We start from the raw sequence: 25,217 nt of genomic DNA, 5'->3' as shown, positions 1-25,217 counted from the left end.
ACAAATCAGTTAGCTGTCTGGGTATTTTCAGTGTGACTGTCCCTTTGGCACTTTCATCTTCCTGCTTTGGGGGCGAATAAAAGTTTTCTTATGGCATAATACCTCTTCTTTCCTCTTCCATTAGTCTGACATCACAGCTGTTCCTTAATTTTCAGGCAGGAAAAAATAAAGTTGTCGACGATCAAATGATGGTTTGAGATCCTGTAGTACTGGAGCCTTGTGCTGTCAGTATGTCTGTACATTTTTTGGCTTTTACCACTAGTGTTCCCCAGCCCTAGTTTATCTGTGTGAGGGTAAAGGGATTGGCAAAGTCTCTATGCTTGCTCGGCCTTTGGAATACCTTCAAACCATGCCTCACAGAAGCTGCTATATCAGTTTCTCTCCCAAGGGGTATGTTTTGAACGCCAGTAAAGAGGACTTTCCAGTTCTCCATTCAAATGCCCCTTAGGTAGCAGACTGGCTGCAAGCCACTCAAGCACCAGTCTCGGGGTTTTTCTGCTATAGATCTTAGACAGACCTGTATCTATCACCTCTCTGGTCCAGATTATTTCTGTATTTATGTGCATTCTCTGGCTTTGTCCTGATCTTCACAGCTAAAAGGCTAAAATGTTCAACATGCTTTTTCAGCGTGTTCAGACTGCGCTCGGTCTTCAGATGCTAAGTAGGTTGCCTGTTTCTTTGTCCACATATGTGTTTTTTCTCATTGAAGTTTATATAGCATGCATTTCAGGTTCAAGAAACAAACAAACAAACAAAAAATGTACTTAAGCAAAAAGCAAAATTATCACATATGATAATTTTGTTTTCTTTTAAATGAGTTGGTTCTTTTTATAGTAATCCTTGTTCTCATTAGATTCAGTGCTACTGATTTTCCTCTTAAAATTACTGTCTTAAGCCCAGCATTTCACTTAAAGTGCTTCAACTCCCATGTAAGCTTCTTTCACTGATATACATATATATGTGTATATACAAAAGTATATATATATATAACTAATGCTCAGTGATTTGTAGTGAGGCATAAATGCAGTTAAGTTCATAATATGCCATGGGAAACTTGGTTGTGAATTTTGACCATGGGTCCTGATAACTGGTGCATGACCTGCATCTCCTGTTCTCATGGCCATTTTTCTCTCGCCTGTCCTTAAGATATGAAGCTAATAATAGCACATAGAGGTCGTTTAAATTGTTCCGTCACGAGAAAGATCTTAACTTCATTTGGATTTCTCCTCCACACTGAAAAAGGAGTGTAGTTTTTCCTACAGCAATGATTTGTTCTGAAAAATTATGATGGCATCAAACTTTTCTGCTATCTCAGAGAACAGTTTATCGATTCTTCTCTCTGTCTAATGCCAGGTGTTTTCTTTTAAAACTGGTTGCAAAATCTTGTGCCAGTTTCTGCCCTTTTCCCTGCCCCACCCTGCAGTGAATCAGAAGGGCACTGTGTCTTTTTTTGGTCACAGGTCTCAGTGCAGTCATCTGTTTCTATTGTTGCTTGCGATGAGGCAAGTTATGCTGTGCTGTATGTAGAGCAGTGCACTGCGTCTTATTTGGAAATTTAAATCAGTGAGTGGAGCAAGTGCCTGATTACTAAGTGTAGCATCTCACTATGATTATATTTTGCCAGTCCTTCATCACCCATGCTGGTCACTGGTTAGGTTGCAAATAGAATATATGGAGTTGGTGTTGATTTACAAGAGCCATAAATATTGTGGCACTTGCCAACTTTCAAAGATCATCTTTCCCTTTGAGCTGTGACACCACCATTAGAAGTGCTGACTAAAGCTACCACCAAGGTGATTTTCCATGCTCATCCCTCTCAGAAGAATTTCTTCCCTTTTGCTGTGAGGGCATATGATGATGCCCATTGGTTTCCCCATCTAGGAGGGAAGATAGACTAGTAGGGTAGAAGGGTGTTTGACTAAGATTTTTCATCGTGTCCTTTTGTGCCTCAAAGAACCCAAAGACAGTATGGATTTGTAGTCATGACAGTGCCTTTGGCAGTGGACAGTTATCTCCTGTACTCAAAGTTTTCCATGAATGTTGGTAGAGTTGCATGAGAAATGCGTATCACCAGATCTTGTACCTGCTGGCTGATTTGCACTGGGTGGAATAATTGAAAATTGCACCACAGATCCAAAAAAATGTCTCAGTTGTATTAACACTGAGTGGAAAGCCCTGATTCTGTTTGCCTATCTCTTTACTCTTTGCTTTTAAGTAAACGTAATTTGACCTTACTGAACAGTTTTGAGAGTTATAATTTCCTTTGATAACCTGATTTTATTCATGTATTTTTAAAAATGAAGTATTTTACCCTTCATCGTTCACAGAAACTGTTGCATAAATCTCTGAATCCTTGAATTTTGACAAGAGTTTAATTTCGCAACATCTGTTGAACGTTATGTAGTATAATGGTACAGAGTACTTCACGTACAAGCATGAGGTAATTAATGTGCATACATCACTTCCTTGTGTCTTGTCACTGTGCCTCGGTGGTATTTATTATTAGTGGGACTGTTCCATTGGGATGCAGTGCAGAATAAGAATGCTAATGTTTTGTTTGTGGTGGGTCTCCCTTGCTCACCTACAGAACACTGGATACCCATGAAAAAGGTCAAATGTACAGAGATCTGGCATCGATTTCACAACTTGCAAGACATAGTCTCAGGCATATGTAATATATATAACTCATTGCCAGAAAGCTAACAGGAAATGATTGCATTTGAGTACAATGCAATCTATAACAATAGTTTAGTGTGCATGAAATTAAAAACTGCTGCTAACATGTAGAATAAATAAGTTGACAGTGTTTATTTTTACTGCAGCTTTCTGTAAAGATAAGATCCTGCTTCTTATAGTATTTAATTGGTTTCATTAATAAAATCAACAAATATTAATTATACCCATGGTTACGGAATATTGAATTTTCCAGTACTGAACATACTGTTATCCCAACGTGTGAATGTGTCAGAATTCAAGTACATCAGTGTTACTCTGACAACATACTAACTAACTTCACGTCTGAGATGAGATTAGTTCTTTTCTTGATGCGTTGTACTGATTTTCCAGCATTGCTTACTTGACCTTCTACATGTAGCATGTAGCTTCATCTGTCACTTAAAAAAGAACTCTAACCCTAAGTGCACAGTTATCTAAAACCACACATCTTACCTAACTGTAGTACAGTTATATTGTGATGGAGGGTTTGGGCCATGTAGTTAAGTTCAAGTAGAGGATAGGGATGTGTTATAAAGGTACACAAGAGGACATACATAACCTTAATACAGTAATGATCATGCATCCATGGGGAGCTGAATGGAGAAGGATGAAGTAGCTAATGTGGAAATGATAAAAGATGTCTTTGAATGAAAGAACAGAAAAGTGCTGGCAGTTGGTAATCTTCTTTGTGTTTCTTCTTTCTTTTTCTTGGAGGTGTGAAGAAGAACTTGTGAGACTTAAAGATAGGAAGGTTCAGAGTGAAAATGGACCTAGATGTAATAAACTGAGTGACAAATAGAATGACTTCGTTAACGTTGTTTTATGAAATGAAGTGTTAGAGAACCTTAAGGATCAAACCACGGGCAGGGGATAAAAGATTGACTTCCCTTCTGGTTAGATAAAGTTCTCAGGTTCCTCACAAAAGGTGAGATTTTTGTGGTTCTGGTGGTTGGAGTAAACCTGAGAATCTTCAGCATAGAGGTGGCAGCTGATTTTGAGATTCTGTGAAAGTAAGCACAGAAAAAGAGGAAGACCTAAAGAATAAGACGTATGGAGTCCTGTAGACAGAGCAGAGGTGAACAAAATGGAATTTGCAATGCAGGGTACCGTTGTGCAGAAGCTTTTAGAGAAGTAAGGGGATTTCAACTGATTAACTAACTCTGTGCAGGTGAGATATCAAGGAAGCGTGTAAAATTCATTTGTGTCCAAGGTAGCTAAAAGAGAAGAGATGATGATAATGCTCTAGGTTGAGAGGTTTGCTAGAAAGGAGGTTGCTGAGCTTGTAATAATAGATGTTTCACGGCAGAAACGAGAGCAGGCTGATGCCTACAATGAACCTGAAAGAAAGGGTCTCCAGGCAAGGATGGCAAAGAATGTAGGAGGAGCCTATAGGTTGGCAACAGAATCACTGCCCCTTGGAGTTCTTCACAAGTCAGCTGGAAAAGGGTCTGAGCAACATTCATGTAGTGAATTTGAAGATGGACTACTTCTATTCACTGGGAGATTTCTTCCTTTCCTGCAGTCTAAGCATTCAGGTGTGCTGTGAGCAGACGGGGGTTACTTCCACTCATACCTTCATGTCCTTTTAGTATTCAAAAAACAGAAAATAACTGTGCTCACATAATATTTAAAATTCTTTGATATTTGCAGAGGAAAAGGATGTGTAAGTGCTTATCATTTTACTCTTTGTGTTTCTTTTCTCTTCTTAGGCATTTCATTTTGTTTTGTGAGGTGGAGAATAATACGTCAATATATGAACATTTGCATGCATATATCATGTTTTCAAACTAGAAGCATATCTATCTTGTAAACTGTCTAGTTTCTTATTTTAGCATTGCGAATTATGTCCTAAAGTAACTTATATTACATAATTGTACTCCAAGAGCATGGAATATATACAAATGTATCTGGACAAGTAGGTACATCCTCAGTAAAAATACAGTAGTACCTATATTTGAATCTATGTTTTAAAAATTGTTGTGTATTTTCAGGATTGTTTTTATTTATCCTTCTGTTTATTAACCACGCTTTCTGACAAATTGGTGGGAAAGGAAGGAAAGGGAACAGTGGTCCAGAATGTACTTATTCTTCATTCTTTGTAGCTGCCTTTGAGAATAAAGAGGAGAGGGGCAAAAATGGGAGTCTCAGGAAAGGGCTCATGCTTCTAGGGGCAATGAAATGCTCTTCCTGGCATATTTTTTCTTTCCAGCTTCCGTAATTGAACACTGAATTATGTTAATTGGTTGCAGACATTTAAACTTGGAATAGATTCTTGTTTGAGATACTGCATTGCTTTCATTGTTGCTAGCACGGGACTTGCAGTTAATGTGAAGTAAAAAGGTAAAAGTGAGGTGTGAGAAAAACAAAACATGAAAATGATAAGATGGGAGGGACCAAGGAATAGTTCAGGAAGAAAAGATTATGTGGTGCCAAACGTTAGCTCTGTTTATTTGAGAGAGGCAAAGGAAGTATTCTTCCTAGTCCTCAATCCTGTCTTCGACCCTGCTCACCTGTCATGAAATGCAACAGCTGAACAAGTTCAGTGGCTGCTATGCAATGGTTCTTCAGGTGCATCTCATGTGTCTAGTATCTGGAGAATCATGTAAACTCTTGAAATGATATATTTGGGGGCTGCTACAGTAGGGTTTTCCTCTATGGACTAGATTGGAGTAGCTCTAGGTCACTACATTGCATGTACAATTGGTCTGTTTCTATCTGATTTCTACACACAAAGAGTTCAACTCTTGATGAAGTGTAGGAAAGACCAACACAGTCATTGCCCACCGGCCTCCTCTTTTCCATAAAACTGTTTTTTATTCAATAGAAATTTGTCGTTACACTTTCAAACCATATACAACTAGTAAGTGTCTATTGCTTAGCAAATAAATGCTATTGAAATGATCCTTCTCCCCCTTACAAACTTGGAGAAGTTAATTCCCTTTTAGGTTGAACCTGTGAAGATTGAGACTTTCCAGCCTGGAAGATCCATTTTCATTTCTACAGGAAGACTATGGAAAACTATCGTTTAACTTTCTAATGAGAACTGTCATGTGTATAGAGGGAGTAATGCAGCAGAAAGACACTATGGTGGAGGCTTGCCTGGTTTTGTAAAACATAAGATCATCTAATAAAGTAGTTTATGACTCAAGTTTTCATTTACGAATTCAACAGCTTTACTCTTCCTGAGAACATACCTAAGAAAGAGGAAATGCTTTCCCTCCTCCTTATCTGATAATAGCTTTAATTTTATGTAAGAATTGGATCTGACTCTCAGTTTCTTTATTCTGGATGAGGAGCTATGAGATCTGGTTTAGTGGCTTGTAACAGGAGTAACAGGAGGACGGTTGGACTAGATGATCTTGTAGGTCCTTTCCAACCTTGTGATTCTATGATTCTCTTTCTGTTATAAACAGTAGTTTTCAGTCCTTCAGCAACACCACCCCATAACATCTAAGTCTTTTCATGTTGATCATATAATCATGTATTACTCAGATACATTGTTTGACTTGCATGCATTCTGTACTCTTGGAAGTTATCTTACAGCACATACTGTAGCCTTGCTCTTTCAAAAAATAAAACTCTTTTTTGACTAACTGAATGGAAATTCAGGATTTTGCTTCAAAACTGAAATCCTGTTACACTGTGTACCTTTCCACGCTGGAAAAGGAATACTGCTTCTTGTTGCAAAAGAAAGTTAGTTCTTCAACAAATGCTTATGGCTTTTCTGTATAGTTTGTTTTGAAATGGAATTTCAGCAGGGGGAACCAAAATTCATTGTCACTGTTTATGTATGAAACTTCTCACAGAGTTTTATTTGTTCACATAAGCCAAGAGCAAAATTTACATCCTGTGAAGATTTACAATGAGACTAAGATTTTTGACATGAAAGAAAAGGTCACTTTACTGTGTATGGGTATGTATTATGAACATCAAGTTGTTCAGGCTAACATAGAAGGAGATGTGCGTTAACTTGCTGAGCGCTTTTTGTTTGTTTGTCTTTTTTTTCCTTTTTATTTCTTTCTTTTTACTGTGGCAGGCAATTGCGTGGAGATCTTGATGGCGACATGACTTGGCAAACATTTTGGAATCGGCTCAATACGTGACATCACACCCCCTTACGGTTTTCCACATAAAACAAGTCCTCCAAAGAAAATAGAAAAATTGAGACTTAATCTGAAATCTATTATTACATTCTCTAAGGTCTCATTAAGCACCTCACTACTTTCTTTTTCTTTTCTCTTTCTTTTTCCTTTTCATTTTTCCAGGCAGATAGACTAAATGTTGCAGATCACAGTGGTAAATATTTTATGGGGAGAGGTGCAAGGAACGGAGTTTTATTCCCATGTCTACCTTGTTTTCACAAGGATAAAATCCCACAAAGATCGTGATGCTTAGTCTCTCCTCCTGAGCAGCTTTTCAGGCTGTGCGAGTACATGTGTCTGATGTAACGTTTAGCAATTGTGGTTGTTTAGCTCTGTCTCTAAGAGATAGATGAGTGACTCCTAGTATATGGGGAAAGGACAACACAGATGAAAGCCTCTGCTCAGCTCAGACTTTCAGTTCTCAATACATTGATGTTTCACAAATGCAATTTTTAGAGAAAAACATCCATTCTGCCCTTTGCAGGGGGACTGTATGTACCTTTCTGTGTGTGCTTGTGGTAGCTTGCATTAGTACTCTTTTTTTTTTCTTTATTTCTGATATGCAAATTATTTTTTTTCCCCAGCTTCTTTAAGCGCAGCATGTAAATATGGCTGTGTACTTGGTGGGAAGCATATGTGCTATCACTGATAGACATGAAGGAGAGAGGTGTAGTGGAAAGGGTGAAAGTAGTAAATGCTGCCAAAATACATGGAACATGATGTTACACAGGCGAAGCAGAGGAAGAATTATCTATGCATAATGTGAGTTTAGAATAAGCTTGACATTCTCACACCCAAACATTTCCATCTGGAAGCTGTTCTGAAGCAAAAGGAAACAGAGACAATATACTCCTATCTTCTGGAGTAGTTATCCACAGAATAGGAAATGTTCTTCCAATTTTTTTTTTTTTCCTTAGAATGTGTTCAGTTTTGCAGCAGATTCAGAAAAGTTGTCTTTTGAAATTTTAAAGACAGTAAATGGCATTAAATTCTTCTGTATCCTTCTGGAAATTGGTGTCAAAACCCTCACATTATGCTTAAACAAGCTGTTGCGATTTTCGGTTATGGTTTTTATACCAGTCCTGGTGCAGGAACTTATTTTCAAAGCTTTCTACAAACTCTGCCTTTGTGTCCTCATTCTGTGCTTCGATTTGTCCAAACACCTTCTGTTTTTCCTCATGTCTTTCTCTTGCCATTGTAGCCTGCACGCTGGATTTCATATTCTCTTACTTACATCCCACTGTGCACATGGAACATCTCAAACACACTGAAAGACCAACCTGCTTTATGTTGTTATAACTTAAAACACACCTGTGCATCTCCCTGGGCTCACTGTATTGTAACACACTTGTTGCTCTCTAATGGAGCTGATGAATCTACCAACATGCTGACCTACACCACTCTTACTTAGGTATAATTCATTATGCTTTTATAGCCAAACTCTTAAAATATGACTTCACAAATATTCCTATAGTAGATGCAGAAAGCAGACAGATCCGTACACATTATATTAAATTATAGTTATTTCTCGGTACTGTGGCAAGTGGTAACCTTACCTTTCACGTTCCTTTTCCAGTAAGCTTATAAACTCATCACTTTTCTCCATGTATTCACTGTGCTTCCTCTTCTCTTCCTCTAGTTCATACAGTGTCTGTCTGTGTGACTTTTCTACCATTAGAAGTTGCTCCAGCATTCGTCTGTGAGTTTCCTTCTGTTTCTCTACAACTTTATCAAGCTGGGGGGAAAAAGCAAAAGAAGTCCTGAAATCTTTCAAAATTCTTAATCACTTAGACTTCCATCAATAAAACATTATAGGATAAGCTTACTTACATAAAGTATGTTTAATAGCCTTATGGCTCTGTTACCTTTTTGGAAAAATGGACTTAATTTCATCAGTCTGAATCTAACAAAGTCGTAAAATTAGTTAAGGTACTGCTTTGTGGGAACATCGGTCACCTTCTGTGCCTCCTCCTGCCATCACTGGGCTTTTGTCATTGATAATTCTGATACAGAAACAGACACCTTGGTAGAAGTAGCCTCTACTTCACACAGAAGTAGACCCTATTTTTGACTGAATAGAAGTAGGAATCTTGTTTGTAGCTGTGTAGAAAATGAGAGCATTGAGTTGAGGCTGACAGATCATAAAGCGGTTTTCTGCTGGTTTCCCAGCAAATGTCTGATATAACCAAGAATGGAAAACAATCCTGTCTCCTTTGCTTACTGCATACAGGAATCTGTTTCTGGAACAAGTAAGTGCTAATGTTGTTAATGGATGGGAGTGTTTTCAATGAACAGTAGGATTGCTTTGAAGAAATTGCATATACTTCTTAGAAATAATAGCCCAAAACCAGAAGTAGGGAAGTAAATAGGGGGCATTTCCCATTTATTCCCTCAAATTTCATGTTGTGAATGCGTTTGCCTTGACTTGTAGCGCACTTTGAAAATCTAAATCCTTCCCCTTTTTATTTTTCTAAACAATTTTTTTCTAAAAATAGAGATAATTACATGACTGTTAAAATTATGAAGAAAATTATATCTATGAATGGAGATAAAACTGTCATGTTGAGGATTCCATTATAATTTTGAATTCAGTACGTGACCAAGTTATGCAAACATCTGTATGAAACAAGAAGGGATCTTCCTCCTTAGACATTACTCATCTAGCTGAAGTTTGAGGAGGGATCCCTGGAAGCCATCTAGAGACCTGAGGAGAATTTGTATTTGTGGACATTTTAGTTCATTGCTCATTCATCCTCCTCTGAGGAGGCTGTCTTCCTGATTAGGTCAACAAGAGAATCCTCAAATCTCTTTTGGAGAAGATAAATTTTCAATGCAAAGCCAGAGCCAGCTACTTCTAACCACAGAATATTCTAGCAGTTGAGCTGCTTTGCAGTAGCTACTCTATTAATAGGAAAGAATTCACGAATGGGCAGTGTGGGAAGCAAGACTGGTTCTGGTTCTCCAGCATTTCCCCCACTAGGAATTTCACATCCCGCAAGGCATGTTGGGCCTTCAGATTCTTAGAGTCACTGCTTATTTTAGGCAGTATAATTCAGAGAACAATAATAAATTATCTTCTCTTCATGCTTATTGACAATTTGGCTGATAGAGGCTATGTCAGGAATTACAATATCTGAACATGAGTTTCTGGAATGACTGAGAAAATCCTCTACTTTTACATGGGCTCCTCTGCTTACTTCTTTCTGAGCATATATTCTCTTGTTTTTCTTGTCATTCTAACTTTTTTTGTTGATGATTATATGAATAAGGAAATAAGGTCTAGAGACAAAACTTTGATGATGACTTGAATCTAAAACGTTCCATCAGAAATTATGGATCACTTTGAAAATTGCCTGTTCTTTCTGCTTATGGCATCGATGTCTTTACTGTTGCAATGCGCCTGAGTTACTTTCATCCATGACCTAAAAATACATAGAAAGTGATGGCTGTCCTTGTCAGCTGTTTTATGGTGCTATTGCAGTAGGTTGTTAAGACTTGCTCCATCCCATTCCCCGTCATTAGTGTACTTTTACTTCTACAAGGTCAATGGGAATTATGAATCTGAAGTAGGATCTCTCTTGGGATAACATTTCTTATCGAAACCCTTGCATACTCAGGCTTTCTCAGGAAACAAGTGTCACCTCTTCCAAACCCCTTGGCTGTATTTTCCATGTATTTTCCAGGGGTTGAAAACTGAATTGCCTTAAAAGGTCAGATTGAAAAAAATCTGGCTATATTTAATTTCTCTACATTCTTCTTCCACCAGGAATGAGGATTTCAAAATTTTAAATCTTTTGCTGTAGATTTGGCAGAAAGAGAGAAAACTTTCACTGTATTTTATCAGTCTTCTTCTCTGTCCAGGATTTCACAGGGGGGTTTTGTTGCAGCTATGGCACAGATGCAGGAAGCCTGAGTTGTGATCCTTGTGGTCTTGTCTTAGACCGTGCCTTAATTAAGGTGACTGTATGCTGTCCTCTGAAAGCAACCAGCATTGATAAAGTTGTGTTGTGGTGCTGTTTGTGGCTATGGCCCTGTCTTGCTTAAATTGATACAAACTGGGCCTCAGCCTTGCATGATCACATTTGCTGGTCTCAGCCCTCACTGTGAGGTTAGGTGAGGAAGAAAGTGAATGTGTGAAACTCTTACTTATTGTGGCCGTAAGCCTGTATGGATAGAGTTAAGAAAATGAAAGAATACATTTACAGTGATACAAACACTGCTTCAAAAGCACATGCAAGAATGTGAGAGGATGCAAAAATCATTATCATAAGGAAACAAAGTGAAATTTCTAGCTAAAAGCTGATCGTAAATCAAATGACTCGTGTATTCCAACATATAAATGACTGATGGAGATGAGAGTTACTTAAACTAATGAATGCAAACAACATGGATCAAACAGAAATATTTCTACTTCTGCATAGTTGGGTATGAAGGATGTGGGACCTGCAGTGGTGTTTTATGGGTTTGTTTGCTGCAGAGTATTTGCAAGGGACCAAGAAGAGAGCACAGTTATGATGCTCTATTGCTGTTTGGAAGCTCTGTTCTGTCCATGCAGGAGAAAAGGGTTCAACTTTGGGGAGCAAGTTTGCCCCTAGCATTTTCTTGTCATGACTTGCCCATACCAGCAGAGAGGAGGGAGAAACCCTGTGAGCCTCTGATAGCATGAGATACTCTCAAAAGAGTGTTTTCCAGCAGCTGTTTCTTCCTCGTGTTACCCTGTCCAAATGCTAGATGTGCACATATGAAGATGTCCATTTATATGTACACACAGTGTTTACTCAGCCTATACAGTTCTTGGCGGAAAACCCCAAAGAAGACTAATAAGCGGCAATATAAATGTCTTCTGTGGAAAATTAAAGTGATAAAATCTTGATTAAGTGATTTGTTGTTTTGTACTTGCTAACCATATGGGCTTGTTGCTAGAATTAATAGTTGAACATAGTGTACAATAAAAGTGGAAAGAAGAGGCATGAAGTTACGTAACCATGAATAGTTTAGCACATTAAAAATTCACAGGCATCTAATTGTTTTGCCACCAATTTGTGTTTGAAGTCAAATTAAGATGGTGCATCTCGTATTCATTATGTTAGAACTGAACTTATTGTCTTTCTCTTTAGCCTGCTTTGTGTTTGGCACAGAACCAGAATACGATCCAAGCTAGTTACATTTATTTATCCAAAATTTAGTGAAATGCTAGTCCTGCTAATAATACCCTCATGGTCATTGTGTGGGTGTAAATGTATAATCCTGAGCTGAGGATATCTGGAGACGGTGGGAGCAGTTCTTCCCTTGTGTTTTTCAACCCTGGTTGTATCAGAATTTCATGCAGATATATTGATCTTCTTTTGCTGAATGCCGTGTTATCAGCATCTCTTCCTGTGAGTGTAACTCTTTGGTTTCCTACAGCTGCCTTCCCTTGAAAGCTGTGAGGATACAGTCAGTTATACTTTGTTAAAAGGCTCATTCCTCAAGTTGATTGGTTCTGGGATTTTTAAAACGGGCTCCACTTTTAATTATCCCTGACTTATGCAGAATCTAGGCTTTTGTCTAACATCACTGCTTTTCAAGCTCTTAAAGTGTAAAGAGATCCTGTTCATTGAGTTTCAACCAGTGAGGTCTCCAAGTTTTTATATTTGTCTATCTAATTTGAAACTGGGGGGCAGTTATAAACCAGAACTGGCTTTCTAATTCCATGAAGGTTTGAAACTTGAGACAAGACAACATTAATTCTGCAGTATCGTTCTCTTTGTCTTCCCTCTGTCTCTTACTACATCACCTTGTCTGAGTTGATTTTTGTTTTTAATGTTATTATTTGGATGATTTAGGGTTTTTATTTGAAACTGTTAAAGTGGTTCTTTTGCAGTATTTACTATAATGTTGAATACCATTTGCATTCTATTCCAGAGAAGTGGCAATTGATCTGAAGCCAGAGTTTTTCATGAATATCTGACTCAATCATCTCAATTTATAAACCATGCAAAGATGGAAAGCCTTTTCAGAACTTGATGTGTTAGACAGGAGCAAAAACAAAGAAAGTCTATTTTCCTTTCTTTAAGCTCCTTTAAACATTAAGCATCTTATTGTATTTTGAACTGTAAGTAATGAGAAAACTTATTCAGCATTTGTTAAGTTGCAGAAAGGAATAACTGTAGAGCAAATTTACCTGAAAAACCCTCTGCTTAAAATAAAATAATATAAAAGTATATATATAATAGCCAAGGATGATATGATTTTGATGTATCACAATCCTCATTATTTTTGCAAAGGAAATCTATTACTACCAATTTCTGTTTTGCTTGACTTCACCTGTGAATCCTGTTCCTAGTGACTAAAGTTATCCAGTCACCAAATTTTACTGCTCCATTCTTAACCAAATTCACCAAGAAACTTCATGAAGTTTAAGTGAGATGAGTAAGTTGTGAGAGGATGCTAAAAAGTTTGTATTCATAGATGCACTCTGAATTTCACTGTTTTCAGTTGTGAACATCCTCTGTGTTCAAGGTCACAAAGCTGAAATGATGTGCTCTAGAGAGACTGAACCAGCAGGAATTTTGTGGGCAGAGAAGAAGATTCATTGCTATGGTGGCATGGGGGAGATCTAATGGTCATTTCCAACCCCCCTTTTGTGCCAGGTTTTCCTTCTCCTCTCTCCCTGCCACCCCCCCCTTTTTTTTTTAATATCTGAAAAAAAAAAAAAAGGAAGCAAAACCAAAATAGATCTTAGACTTAACTGGGAGTATGAAGATGTGAAATACCTGACAGTTATGGCATCCTTTGGTTTATGAAGACATATAAAATGCTAGGGGTCTTTCTACCTTTTCAGTTGCTCTTAGGATGTTTACTTTTGCCTCTTGGAATTGCCAAATCAAGTGGTGTTAGAAATCCTTTCTCTGCCATTAAGTGTAAGAGGGAAAAATCGTGTATAAACTTATGTAAAGTAACAGACTGAACTTATGTTTTCAAACCCTTTCGGACTTCTCTTCAAATCATTTCCATTTGTGCTCAAAGTTTCTGTGACATAATGCCACAGCGGGCTAAAATAAATTAACCTCCGGAGTTGAACTTTATCTGTTTCAGATTATAGTCAGAGATTTTAACCTCTGAGCCTCTGAAATGAGTGCTGACCTTTTGCCTGACAATCTTCTCTGAAATAAGCTTCGTATTCTTAGCTATGACTTTCATCAGTAAGTTTGGAAAATGCTCAGTAGAAGAATTTTGTTCATAATTTCTGTTTTTCTTTTTAAGATAACTATAATAAGCAGAACATTAAAGAAATGTTGATCTGACCCAGCAGGAGACATTGGGAATTCTTCTTTGGGAAACAAAAAATGTTACTGATATGAAGGACTTTTAATATACAGTGACTTGCATTTCAGGACACAAATGGAATCCGTGTTGCTTGTTTAGAAAGTATGATTCCTGCTACAGAGTAATTCAGCTAAATATTACTTATATGTAGTGTGAAAAGATTAGATTTCTGCTTGGATTAAGTAATGACAGTTCATTATTCAGATCATTCACATATACCCATGATTCTCATAGAATTAGTGTGAATTGGAATATGTGGGGGTAGATGGCCATGACATGAGTGCTGTGGAATAACCTCACTGAGGCTAACAGAGAAGTATCAGGCTGTAGGAGCTCTGAATTAGGATAACAAGAGAAAAAAAATGCAGTTTTAAGTGTTAAACACAAAAGGCTGATTATCAGAGTTGGAGGTAGTCATAAACAGTCTCTCCACAGTCATGTAAGTGAAAAACATCAACTACCTGCTTTTATCACTGGACCCGTTTCTATGTTAGATTTTAGACCTAGAGCACGTTTGCTTTCTTTCCCTGGAGTCAGTGAGATCTTTACTGTTGATTTCTGTGAGATCTATGGTTAGCTGTCAGTAGTACAATTCATACCTCTCCCATAGGCTTTTCATAGATGTCTTCTTGCCATTGCTCAGCTTTTGTTTGAATAGCATCTCGCTGGAGGGCTTCCAACACCTTCTTGGGAGTAACAAAGCCATACTGTGCTTCAAGCAAAGCCAAGTCAATTTTTTCAGCCTTCAGTATTCCTATAACTTCATCTTGAGCCTGCAGAAAGACAATGTAAGTTTTCATTTTGTTATAACCTCATTTGTGTATTTGCAGGTTAGTTGGATGCTTTTTACTTTTGGCTTTAAGGAAACAGAAGAACTTTTTGAAGAAAGCAACAACTATATAATGCCCCAAGGTAGTAACATGGGGACAGTTAAAGCACAAGGGAAGCACTGGTGTTTTTAGTTTGTGAGTCGTGCATAAAGAACAGGATTTTCAGAGTCTTCACTGGTGCTTATTTAATTCATTAGCAGTGAGGTTGAAATGCCATGTCGGGAGCAGCTTGTACTGGAAAAACTGTGACTCGTGGCATTAGAAGCTGATTTTAATTTTTTATTTTTAGTGAGTTATTAACATGGTTCTGGAAGCCTAGATGTGTGTGGATGGTTTGGGTACGGTGGTAGCTTTTGTAGTTAAAGCCAGCCTGGAGTAGTCTGCTTTTGTCATTGCACTGAGCGTGTTTGAGCGCTGAGTGTGGGGAAGTATATGGTGCAGGGGATGTGACCTTTCACAAAACGCATTCCAAAACCATGCTATAATGGCAGTTCTTTAAAACAAGATTGATTGCCTGCAAAGCTGGCAGTTGGGGCCTTAGTGCATGGATATGTACGTATGCATGCATACATGTATGAGATGGTGCCTTCTATACTTAGAGATATATAGATGTGCACACACTTGTGCATGTGCCCTCAACCAACCTTGCCACATCGTTTCTTGGAAGTAATTGCTTTAGTGGCATTCTCAATTTGCAAATGCACACTAAAGAAAGAAAGCACTTTAAAAGGTGAAGTTTAACATTAAGTTGTGTTATCTGGTGCCCCCAGATTGTGTCATTTTAAAATGCATAACCTGAAAATGTGCCCTGTACTTTTCCTTCTTTGATGTCACCGCATTTTTTTCTTAATCTGACAAAATATCTGATGGCATTCTGTTCCCAAAGAACAGACTCAGTATGCAGGTGCATTCTCAGTATGTTATTCCATGTATGTATTTCAGAACTGGTTTTAGACGCTGGCAAATGCACGTAACATATTCCTGTTTCATAGCATTGCTCTAAGTCCATGCTGGATTGTATGCCTGCAGTGTTTGAAATGGTCTGTAGACACTCTGCTCTTTAACAACAAAACACTTCTTTGTTCTGAAGTCACGAACTGAGAGATGTGAAGTTGGAGGAGACAGAATATCTCCTGTATATATTGTACTGATCGTCTGGAAGTCTCGCTACCAGTGATTGTGTTGTTTCACGGCGATATCTGCTTATCTGAATGTTTCCTCTGCAGGACAAACTGGCTCAGGTGACTGCCTGCCCCAGGCTGTGCCCAGCTGCTTCTCATGGGTAGATATTGTCCCCCTCCTCCGTGACAATGGCACAACCACATCATTGTCTCAAACATCACTTGCAACACCTCAGCTAAAAGCAAAACTAAGGACATACTAATCCTAGAAGGGAGGGAATTGGAAAGAGTGGTGTGTTAGGATCAGTAACAATTTTGCTCTGACTGCTGTTGGAAAGAACACTCCTATTTCCCTATTTGTGTCTGTGTTTAAAAGAAAAAGAGGAAAAAATCCATTTCTAATCTGTGTCACAGCAGAAAAAAAGCCAAGAGAGCGATCTTTGTGAACCTTAAATGGTCTGGAATGAGAAGGTTATGGCACTCAACTTTAAAACTTAATTTTATGTCTGGATTGTCAGCTGATCTTTAGAGATTTGACTTGGCATTATTGGAGGTGGAAAATCAGGGATAAAAAATGACTTCCCTCTTCTTTTTCATTGGTAACACTTTCTTTAGAATGTCGGACGCAATTGGAAATTTTCCTATCAGGCTCAATTGTTTTCCAGTTTCTCATTTCATTTTGTTCCGTTTTTAAATCTTCTGAGTTGAATTGAATGCGGGTAATATAAATAAATAATGTGTATGTATGGATGGGTATGTATTTATCTTGTGGAAAAAGAAGGCTCTTTTGGAGGAGCGAATGACATCTGAATTTTAATCTAAATTTAGGCAGGGTAAGTGAGCACCCCCAGAGACTGGCGTGTCTATCAAAAAGGACTCATGTAGCATGTGTGTTCCATTAAACATTTCTATTAGCATGTATTATGTAAATACACATGCATATGTTAAGGAGGAAACTACCAAGGTGCTAACCAGGCAGTAAACTGAAACAATGTGCTACAGCCATGGAAGCTACTATGGATGCTTGCTTATCTCTCTACTTGTAAGCTGTTTAAAGTGGCTGTCACTCTTTCTTTGCAGTTGTCCATTGTAGAAGTATCTCCTCTTTTCTCACTGGAAATCTGGTTCCCAGTTCCTGAAGATATATTTGGCTTCCTGGCATCATTGGCTGCTTGGCAGCTGACTTTTTCCAGATAGAAAAAATCACTTTCTTCACAATCTGGTATGTTGCAGGTTAACTGCGTGTTCTGCCTATGATGGGAAATGAAAGGGATATTTTGGTTTGCTAACAAAGTTAGAAAGCTGTTGTGTGAGTTACTTCTGGTGAGTTGGCGTGTGCCAATTGTTTTGTAATAATGCTCATGACTTCATAGGAGAAGGAAGACAATAAGTAATTAAGTAACATACCTTAAAGATCTCTGCAATTTCCTCCATACAGTTTTTATGGTACAAACATTTTGTAGTCAAAATACTTACATCAGGGCAGCATAATAGGAAAGTTCTGCAAGTTCTCTGAGAGTTACACAACTGTATATAGTGGATCATGCGTGTTTTAGTGTTATACAAACACACTGTGTATAAATTTTATTTGCACTTAGGAGAATGACATCTTTTCATGTTGATAACTGTTCAACTATTCTGAATATCTGGATAATCTATAGTTTTCCATGCTTTGTAGTTTATATTAGTCCTACTCCAGCAAACTAGGTAGGATATTTCCTTAATAGGGAAGCTGCATGTGTTTGCAGTAAAGTGCGGGGAAGGGGAAAAAAAAGAATTTTTTTAGCTTGCAATACAAAATAAGACAATAAGTCACCTGTAATTCACCCTCAAGGACACTAAGAAGAAATAGCAGATCATCACGAGAGAGGTCCTCTCTTTTCTTGAAAGAACTTCTTTGCTTTTTCTCAGCTTTAGGGCTTCTTATGATGGTGCTGGCTTGGGGCACATCATCTTTCTCCTTTGACCTTCTTTGCACGTTCCCTTTCCCACTGTAACCTGTCTCTTCTTTATGGTGGCCTTTTGGCCTTTGTTGGCACGGCTTTGGTCTGGTTGGGCTTTCTGCACTGTTACTTCTGGAGCGCATGGTTTCTCCGTCTGAAGCTGAAGGAAAAGAGGGAATAAAATAAAAGTTTTAACTGACAGAGAATATAACAATCTTATGCTATTTTATGGTGGTGTCCTTCCCTCCAGACTGGTAGTTTCCCCTCCCACACTGAGCTCCTTGTCTTTTGAAAGGAGCTGACAGCCTCGCAGGAACCAACAGGACTGAACTGTCATCCTTACTGGGTGTCGAGTGGCAGTGAAGGGAGACTTACCTAGTCCTGTACATCTGGAAAAATCTCTTGGCTAACACTTGCAAAGGCAGCACCCTTAGTAGCAATACTGCAAGCAACACTGCAGAACAGATTTCCCATCTGAGAGACAGTGTATGCTGTCAGCCTTTCAGGTGAGTCCTTCTGTGATAAGGCAAACTAAGCTTTAGAAGGTTTTCATTAGGAAGATCTTTCTGTCGTATTTCCCTTATTGGATATCAGAGTTTTCTTTTTCATTCTCTTTCCAAGGAAGAACTCAAAAGCGATCCTCTGCTACTTTGAGTTGTGTTCCTTCTAGTTTATGAAGCATAGAGGTTAGTATGTTCATACTGTTAGGCATGAGCCTCACCATACCTGCCATTCCCTAGTGATCACAGTGCCTCCCTGTTAACCATACAGTGTGAAGTCTCACTGCTTCTTTTCTGCTATACTCTGAGGCCATCACACAGGTGTTAGCACTTCACCACCAAGGGAAGCTTAGCCTAGCTTGTCCCTTTTGAAGTGCCCCTGTTACATAAATACACTGTAATGCCTGTGCAGACAAATTACTAATGCTGTATAAATATTGACCTCAGAAACTCTGTTTTGCTTATGATTGCTACAATGAAGGTATGAATGGATTATAATCTACCTCTACAGAAATACTGTGGTGTGGTCATGGATACAGTTTAGCAGACAAAAGCCCAATCATGTGATTGGAAGGGGAAATTATGTACATTCCAAATACAAATAAAGCACATTCTTTTCATATTAAAGTATGAAGCCAATTGCTGGAAGTTGTATTGGTGAAAGCTTATTGGTCATTACTTTGCAAAAGAACAAGGAAAGAAAGGCTTGAGCTCAACAGCAGCTGTTTGACTTGAAGTGATGATTGTCACCATAAAATTGTTATGACCCATGGGGGGCAAGAAACTATTGTGCTGCTTTTTGGCCATACAGCTCTGTGGCTGATAAAGTTCTTCCAGAGCTCCCCCTTCAGCAGGGTTCTGAATCTAAGTCTTGAACAACACTCTACAGCCATGCTCTTTAACCATGGTAATTTTCCACAGACTCCTATAAGCACATCCTTTTGCAAGAACAGAGGAAGGGGAAAAACATTTTGTTTGGTATGAATGGTGGTTGAAATCTTGCAAACCACATTTGTCTACACAACTAGCGCTAACATTCAGTGCTTCAGTACCACAGCAAAAATGGTCACATTTGTTTCTAAAACAGCAGTTCAGCCAAAACGCCTTGGCTGAATACATAGAATATTTTTAGAATATTTTGGGAAATTACAGTGTCAATGCATCTGAAGTGATGGGAGAAATGAAGGTTTTGTCTTTCCTAAAGATCTCTTCCCATCAAAATGTTATGATTTAGTTTACTGTCACTTCTTTCACTGAGGTCTGCTTATTTGGCTTGCTCATTTTTTGTATCTTGCTTACAGAATGTTGCTACTTTGGAAAGTGACTGTTGATTTGCTTTCAGCTTCAAGTGCTGCATGTCTGCTTGGTTTTCGTATGTGGGTTAATGGCCAGTGGTTGTAGCATCAGAGCCGTGAGCTGTGAGTTAAATCAGATAACCTGAACTCACTTTAGGCTCGTCCATGCTCTTTGATGATGCAGGCACAGGATGCAATGAAACGTGTAAATAGCCCACAAAGTCCTTCCATTTTTTCCCCTCATGTACCAGGTGCAGCAGCACGCTTGATTGGATATCAGGCTGTCAGACTTGTGACCAGTGTCAACATAGCATTCTTCACTGAATGGAAGTGGAACAGATGCATAACAAAGAGATTCTTGCTTTTCCAAGTTACTTTTCTTGGTTGACTGCACTGGAAACAGAATCCTGAACTTGAAAGGGCACAAGTCTCAGCAATACTGATAAGATGGACATCTGCCGCCTGCTATTTTCTTACTTTATATACATTCTCTTGGCTTCAAAGGCACATGCTATGCACAGTTTTCACAGCTGAGGAGGGCTTGTGATGACTTCTGAGCCTGTTGTGCCTGCTCCTTGATCTGGTAGGTCAGTCCTTATTACACTGACCTGTAATGTGCCTGAGAAGGTCAGCCCGCCTGCTGATTAGATCACCTTCCTACTGAGTTGGTGCCTTGGCAGAATCCCAAAGGGGATTTTTCTTTTCTCATTGAGCAGCCATTACCTACACTTCATTTGCATTTTGTTCTGGCATTTCTGAATGCTGGGGTCTACTATTAAACCTGCTAATGCCAATGGTTATCAGATTCAGCAATGAACACAAATGATTAAAGAGTGAAGTGGCATACTAAGTGTATGCTTTAAGCACTTCTTTTATTGGCAAAAGAGACACAATCTGGTATTAGTAGGCTGCTTTATTGCTGTGCTCCTTATTTATTCATTCATTTAGTCTTTCTTATTACCTGTAAGTTACCTGGCATTCTTACTGTCTGTTGTGCTGCATGCTTACATAATAATGATAGTACTAATAATGTGTTCAAAGGATGCAGATATGACAGACTTGGAGTAGGGTGGAATGTTTCTTTTTTGCTCAATGGATACTTAATAATTTGAACTTATGTTTGAATTAAAATGAAGGTATCAAATATCCATTTATTTATTTTTTTTTCCAGTTCTGAATTAGAAGCTATTGTACTTGAAGCTGTCTGCATGTGGTCTGATGCTATTGCATCAAGATTGAAAGGGACCATCCTGATCACAAAGTCACACCTCCTGACATCACAAACCATCATGTGCTGGGTATTTAATTCAGATGAATCACTGGACAGGACCTCAGAACTGTGCTCTTGTACTCTCTTTGCCACAGGATGCTCTAACAAACCAACTTTTAGCTGTGTTTTTTTTAACTTTACTACCCATGAGTGTACTGACGTTAATATTCTGCAGTACTGTTCTTTGAGTCCTGATACAGGCTGTCTATTCTACTGAAGAGTTTGCAGCAGTATCTTGCTTGATATCACAAGGTGATGATTTCCAAGTCTGGTAGATTCAATGCAGCTTGGTAGATTGGTCCCAGTTTCAAAAATGGAGCAAGGGTGATGCTTACATTGAAACATTCTGGTAAGCCAAACTATTGCAAGCAACATTCTCAGCAAAATTTGAATCTATTCTTAGCATTCATGTTTTTGTTCTTTTTATAGTTTGTTTCTCATTCTGTATTCTAAAGAGCTTGCTCATCTCTGAACGTCTATGCTGCCTTCCTGCATATAAAGGAAACATTTTCTCTTAGAGATGTGCATGTAATCTGAGGGATCAAAATATACTTTCCTGAAGAGCCAGATGATTAAATGACCAAATGTTTCTATGATGTTAACTTGGTCTCCACCCTCTCAATCATATTCTGAAGGAGATGAAACTGCGTTTGTCTCTTTGGCAGCAGCAAACAAGCAGGTGGTTCAGAAATCCTTCCACTTTTGTGGGAAAAACTGAAACATCCGTCAGAGATGACTTCATCACAGACACCAAAGGGTTTTAAGAGGCATCCATTATTTTTCCATCTATTTTTCCCTTTACTATTTTCTCTTTAGGTAGTGACTGACTTATGAGCTAAGAAAATCCGTCACAGGACCAAATCTTCTCTTAATCCCAGGGTAAGGATCCTGAATAGCAGAGAAATTTCTTTTTCTTCCAGTAATCCATGACTAAGCAAGGAATCAGTCTCTGTTTTTTAACATCTCTTAAAGTGATATAATAATGCTTTTGATTTGCTGAAATATATAAGGACTCTACCAACTCTACCAAACCTTTGGGACTGAAGAGATTATTGCTCAGTGTGTCAGTGTTATGGGAGAGCACAAAGCACATCTTCTCTTTCGAAAAGAGACATGGAACCTTCTTTTCACCACTATGAATGTGCTTTTAAGTAGTCGACTTATTTGTTACAGGGCATTTCTTGCATGACCATGTAGAAAAGCTGCTGTGAAGCATCATGCTCAGCTTGGAGTGCCATGTAACTGTCTGAGGACAAATTAATCTTCTGTCCCAGTTCTCTTGCCTTCTTGAGTGGCCATGTGCCAGGTATTGTGCAGGCAGAGGAAGGGGCTTTTGGCAAGTGGCCACATCCTGTGTTCTGCCAGAGAAAGCAGTAGGTTTGTCTTGTTCTCTTTCTGTAGTTCTGGTGTGGCCTGTGGGCAAACTATTGAACCATGCTGAGCAACAAGAAGAAATGAAAACTTCATCTTATTAATTGGAATCCCAGGATCTGGCCATTTTGTGGCATCATGGAGCATTTTCTGAAGCTGATACTTTCTGACAGAATGCGTTTCTTAGTTATTGGGACTTTCAAGTGGAGAATGCAGAGCTTTGTGGTAGTTTGGCACTACTTCCATAGATACAGCCCTTCCTTTTGGGCAGACTGTTTTAGCATTTTCCTTGAAAACCATTTGCAGTGGCATCTATCCAGAATCTTGTTCTCTTGTAGCAAGGCTGATTACCTCATTGGGACTGTGCTCTTATTCATAGTAGATTCTTGTGCTGTTTTGGTGCATGTGCTGGGCAGTAAATGAGAAGAGCCTTCTTTCCTGTAATGGGTTCTTCACCCAAGCACTCTGGAATAAATACACTTTTCCATCTTGGCATGGAAATTGCAAGATTAAACTGCTTTTCTGGGAAAACTGATGAGGGAGTGCTTACCTGCTTAGCCTGATCCATCTGTTGGCATGTGGAGTCACAGGGATTCAAGTTGGAGGAAGACAGAATAGATTAGAAGTCTGCTTTCCTCTCATGGAATCTTTTCAAATCTTGGTCTTTGAAGCCCTCAGGAGTCCTGAAGGAACAGTGCTGTCATTGTTCAGAAGAGGAATTACTCAGATGGGAAGAAAATCTGGATTCAACAGAGGATGTAAACACTACTGGACAGGAAAAGTGCATGGGTGAAAGCTGGATGTCATTTTTCTGTTCATCATGACTTATGTTCTCTTGACTATGAGACAGGTTTCTCATCCCCTGGAGTTAGGAAGCCTATTCTGAGGAGATGAAATGCTGTTTTGGAGAATGTTAGAGAATTGTCACATTAGTTACTTCGCTGATGGCAAAGGTGTTGTACAACTTCCACTATCTCTTGTCTCCCATTCCAGTGATTTGGCATTTTGCACATATACAGTGATTGGACTCCCTGTTGTATTACGTAAAACTTCTTTGACAAAAATGGAGTGGTTGCTTTGAAACCACAAAGACTTGGATTCTACACAGGTTCCAGTTTGGAGAACAGTTTTGTTTTCTGACAGGGGCTGAACTCCATTTGTCATTGAACTCCATTTGCCCAGTGTAGCTAATGGGCAAAGGCACTCCCATCACTTTCTCCTCTTGCTAAACCCTCAGTCTCTCTCTTCCACAGGCTCTTTGTGAATCCAGTTCTCCTAGTTTGATGTACGACATATTGGCAAAGTTGATGGTAGCCTTGGAAAACCACAGTATTTGTATCACTTTATATGTAGGCAGTTTTTGTAGAAATGGGTCAGACACATTGGATTTTTTGGAGCTGATTTATCTTCTCAGTGAGGGACTACACATGCCACAAGGGCAGAATGCACAGATTGGGTTTTAGTTTTAGTGGAAGGATGACTGTGGAGATGTGGACCCTGAACATGCTGCTGCAGTGAAACACTGCACTAGTACAATTCCATTTTCATGTGTTCAGATGTTTGAAGAGGAATCAAGAATAAAAGTAAAAGAGCTCGATTTTCTTCAGTGTTCTACTTCTGGGAATTGAGAGTTGTGGGGAATTTTGTGCAATTACACTGAAGTACTCCTGATTGACTAACATGGGGGACTTTTTCTCTGTTTGTTTGCTTGGGTTTCATTATTCTTTTTTTGTAAAGTGAAATGTTCAACATTTGTCTTTTAATTAGACTCTGTTTCGGAGGGCATGTGTAAAAAATGTTACTATAACATCAATTCAGAGTGTTCAATATGGGAAACTACAATTCTGTGTTATGTGTTTGTCAGTAAAAAAGTTAACCTTGCAGTTGTCTGTATGACAAAGCTTTGGTAGTAAATTACACTGAAATCAAATTCGGCAGTTTCAATTTCAACAAAATGAATTTACTCTCCAAACATGCAATTTTCTTATGTTTTATGAGCATAAAAACCAGTTAACATTATTTAATGCAGTGATTGTGGTTTAATACTTAATATTCTGCTGCTGTAATTTCGGCTTCAGTGCATAATTATTCTATAGTTACAGCATTATCCGAAGTGAATAATAGTGCTGCATGGGAAGAAAATGTTAGTATCTTAGATACTATTTACTTAAATTCAGGTGTTTTTTTTCCTGCATATCCCGAGATTATCTGAACTGCAGATATTTACATAGCAAGAAAATTCAGCTCCAATTTAAGTACTACAGTGCACATAATGAAATTTATTAAAAAGAAAAGAGAACAAAGAGAAAGAAGAAAGAGAAGGTTTTCTACTGACCTGTCTTTGGTTGTCTACACATCCTAAGTGATATTAGACCCACTCTCCTTCTTCATTCCCTTTGCCTTTCCCACAGCTCCTCCCGTTTCCTCTGCAACCACCAGAACAGCCCCACAATCCTACTGCATCTTCAGCATTCTCCTCTCTGCCATTCACAAACCCACATCTCTCTGCACAGCTCCCAGGAGGGCACTAAGGTGAAGGCATCAGCTTCTGTGGCTGGGGCTGAAACCAACGTTTCAGTTTTTGCTCACTGTGGCAGTCTCTCATCTCTTTCTTCTGGCTCCAGTCTTCCTGGACTTTTTGTGTCATCAAATTTTATATATATATATATGCACTTTTTATATAGTTGCCTCTCCCCAAAACCTCTCATTTTCCTCCAAGTTG

The 25,217-nt window shown here is 38.7% G+C and overlaps 2 protein-coding genes across 4 annotated transcripts in view; one reads left to right on the top strand and one right to left on the bottom strand.

Annotated features, from left to right (window-relative positions):
• The window catches only part of CMSS1 (cms1 ribosomal small subunit homolog), a 206,304-nt gene that overhangs the window by 57,647 nt on the left and 123,440 nt on the right, over positions 1-25,217 (top strand). The gene's annotated exons all lie outside the window — the stretch shown is intronic.
• FILIP1L (filamin A interacting protein 1 like) overlaps positions 1-25,217 on the bottom strand; it is a 177,759-nt gene that overhangs the window by 55,584 nt on the left and 96,958 nt on the right. For all 3 annotated transcript variants that reach the window (XM_015876727.3, XM_032447722.2, XM_085525307.1), the window contains 3 exons: positions 17,933-18,219; positions 14,765-14,938; positions 8,414-8,592 (listed from right to left, as the gene is read on the bottom strand). In XM_015876727.3, coding sequence (XP_015732213.2) covers positions 8,414-8,592; positions 14,765-14,938; positions 17,933-18,219 — 640 coding nt within the window. The remainder of the gene's footprint in view (positions 1-8,413; positions 8,593-14,764; positions 14,939-17,932; positions 18,220-25,217) is intronic.

The sequence above is a fragment of the Coturnix japonica genome, chromosome 1 (genome assembly GCF_054131305.1).
Source record: "Coturnix japonica strain WE chromosome 1, WE-NBRP24, whole genome shotgun sequence".
Classification (NCBI taxonomy): Eukaryota; Metazoa; Chordata; class Aves; order Galliformes; family Phasianidae; genus Coturnix; species Coturnix japonica.
Note: the sequence above shows the minus strand (reverse complement) of the source record. Positions and strands in the feature narration are given on the sequence as shown.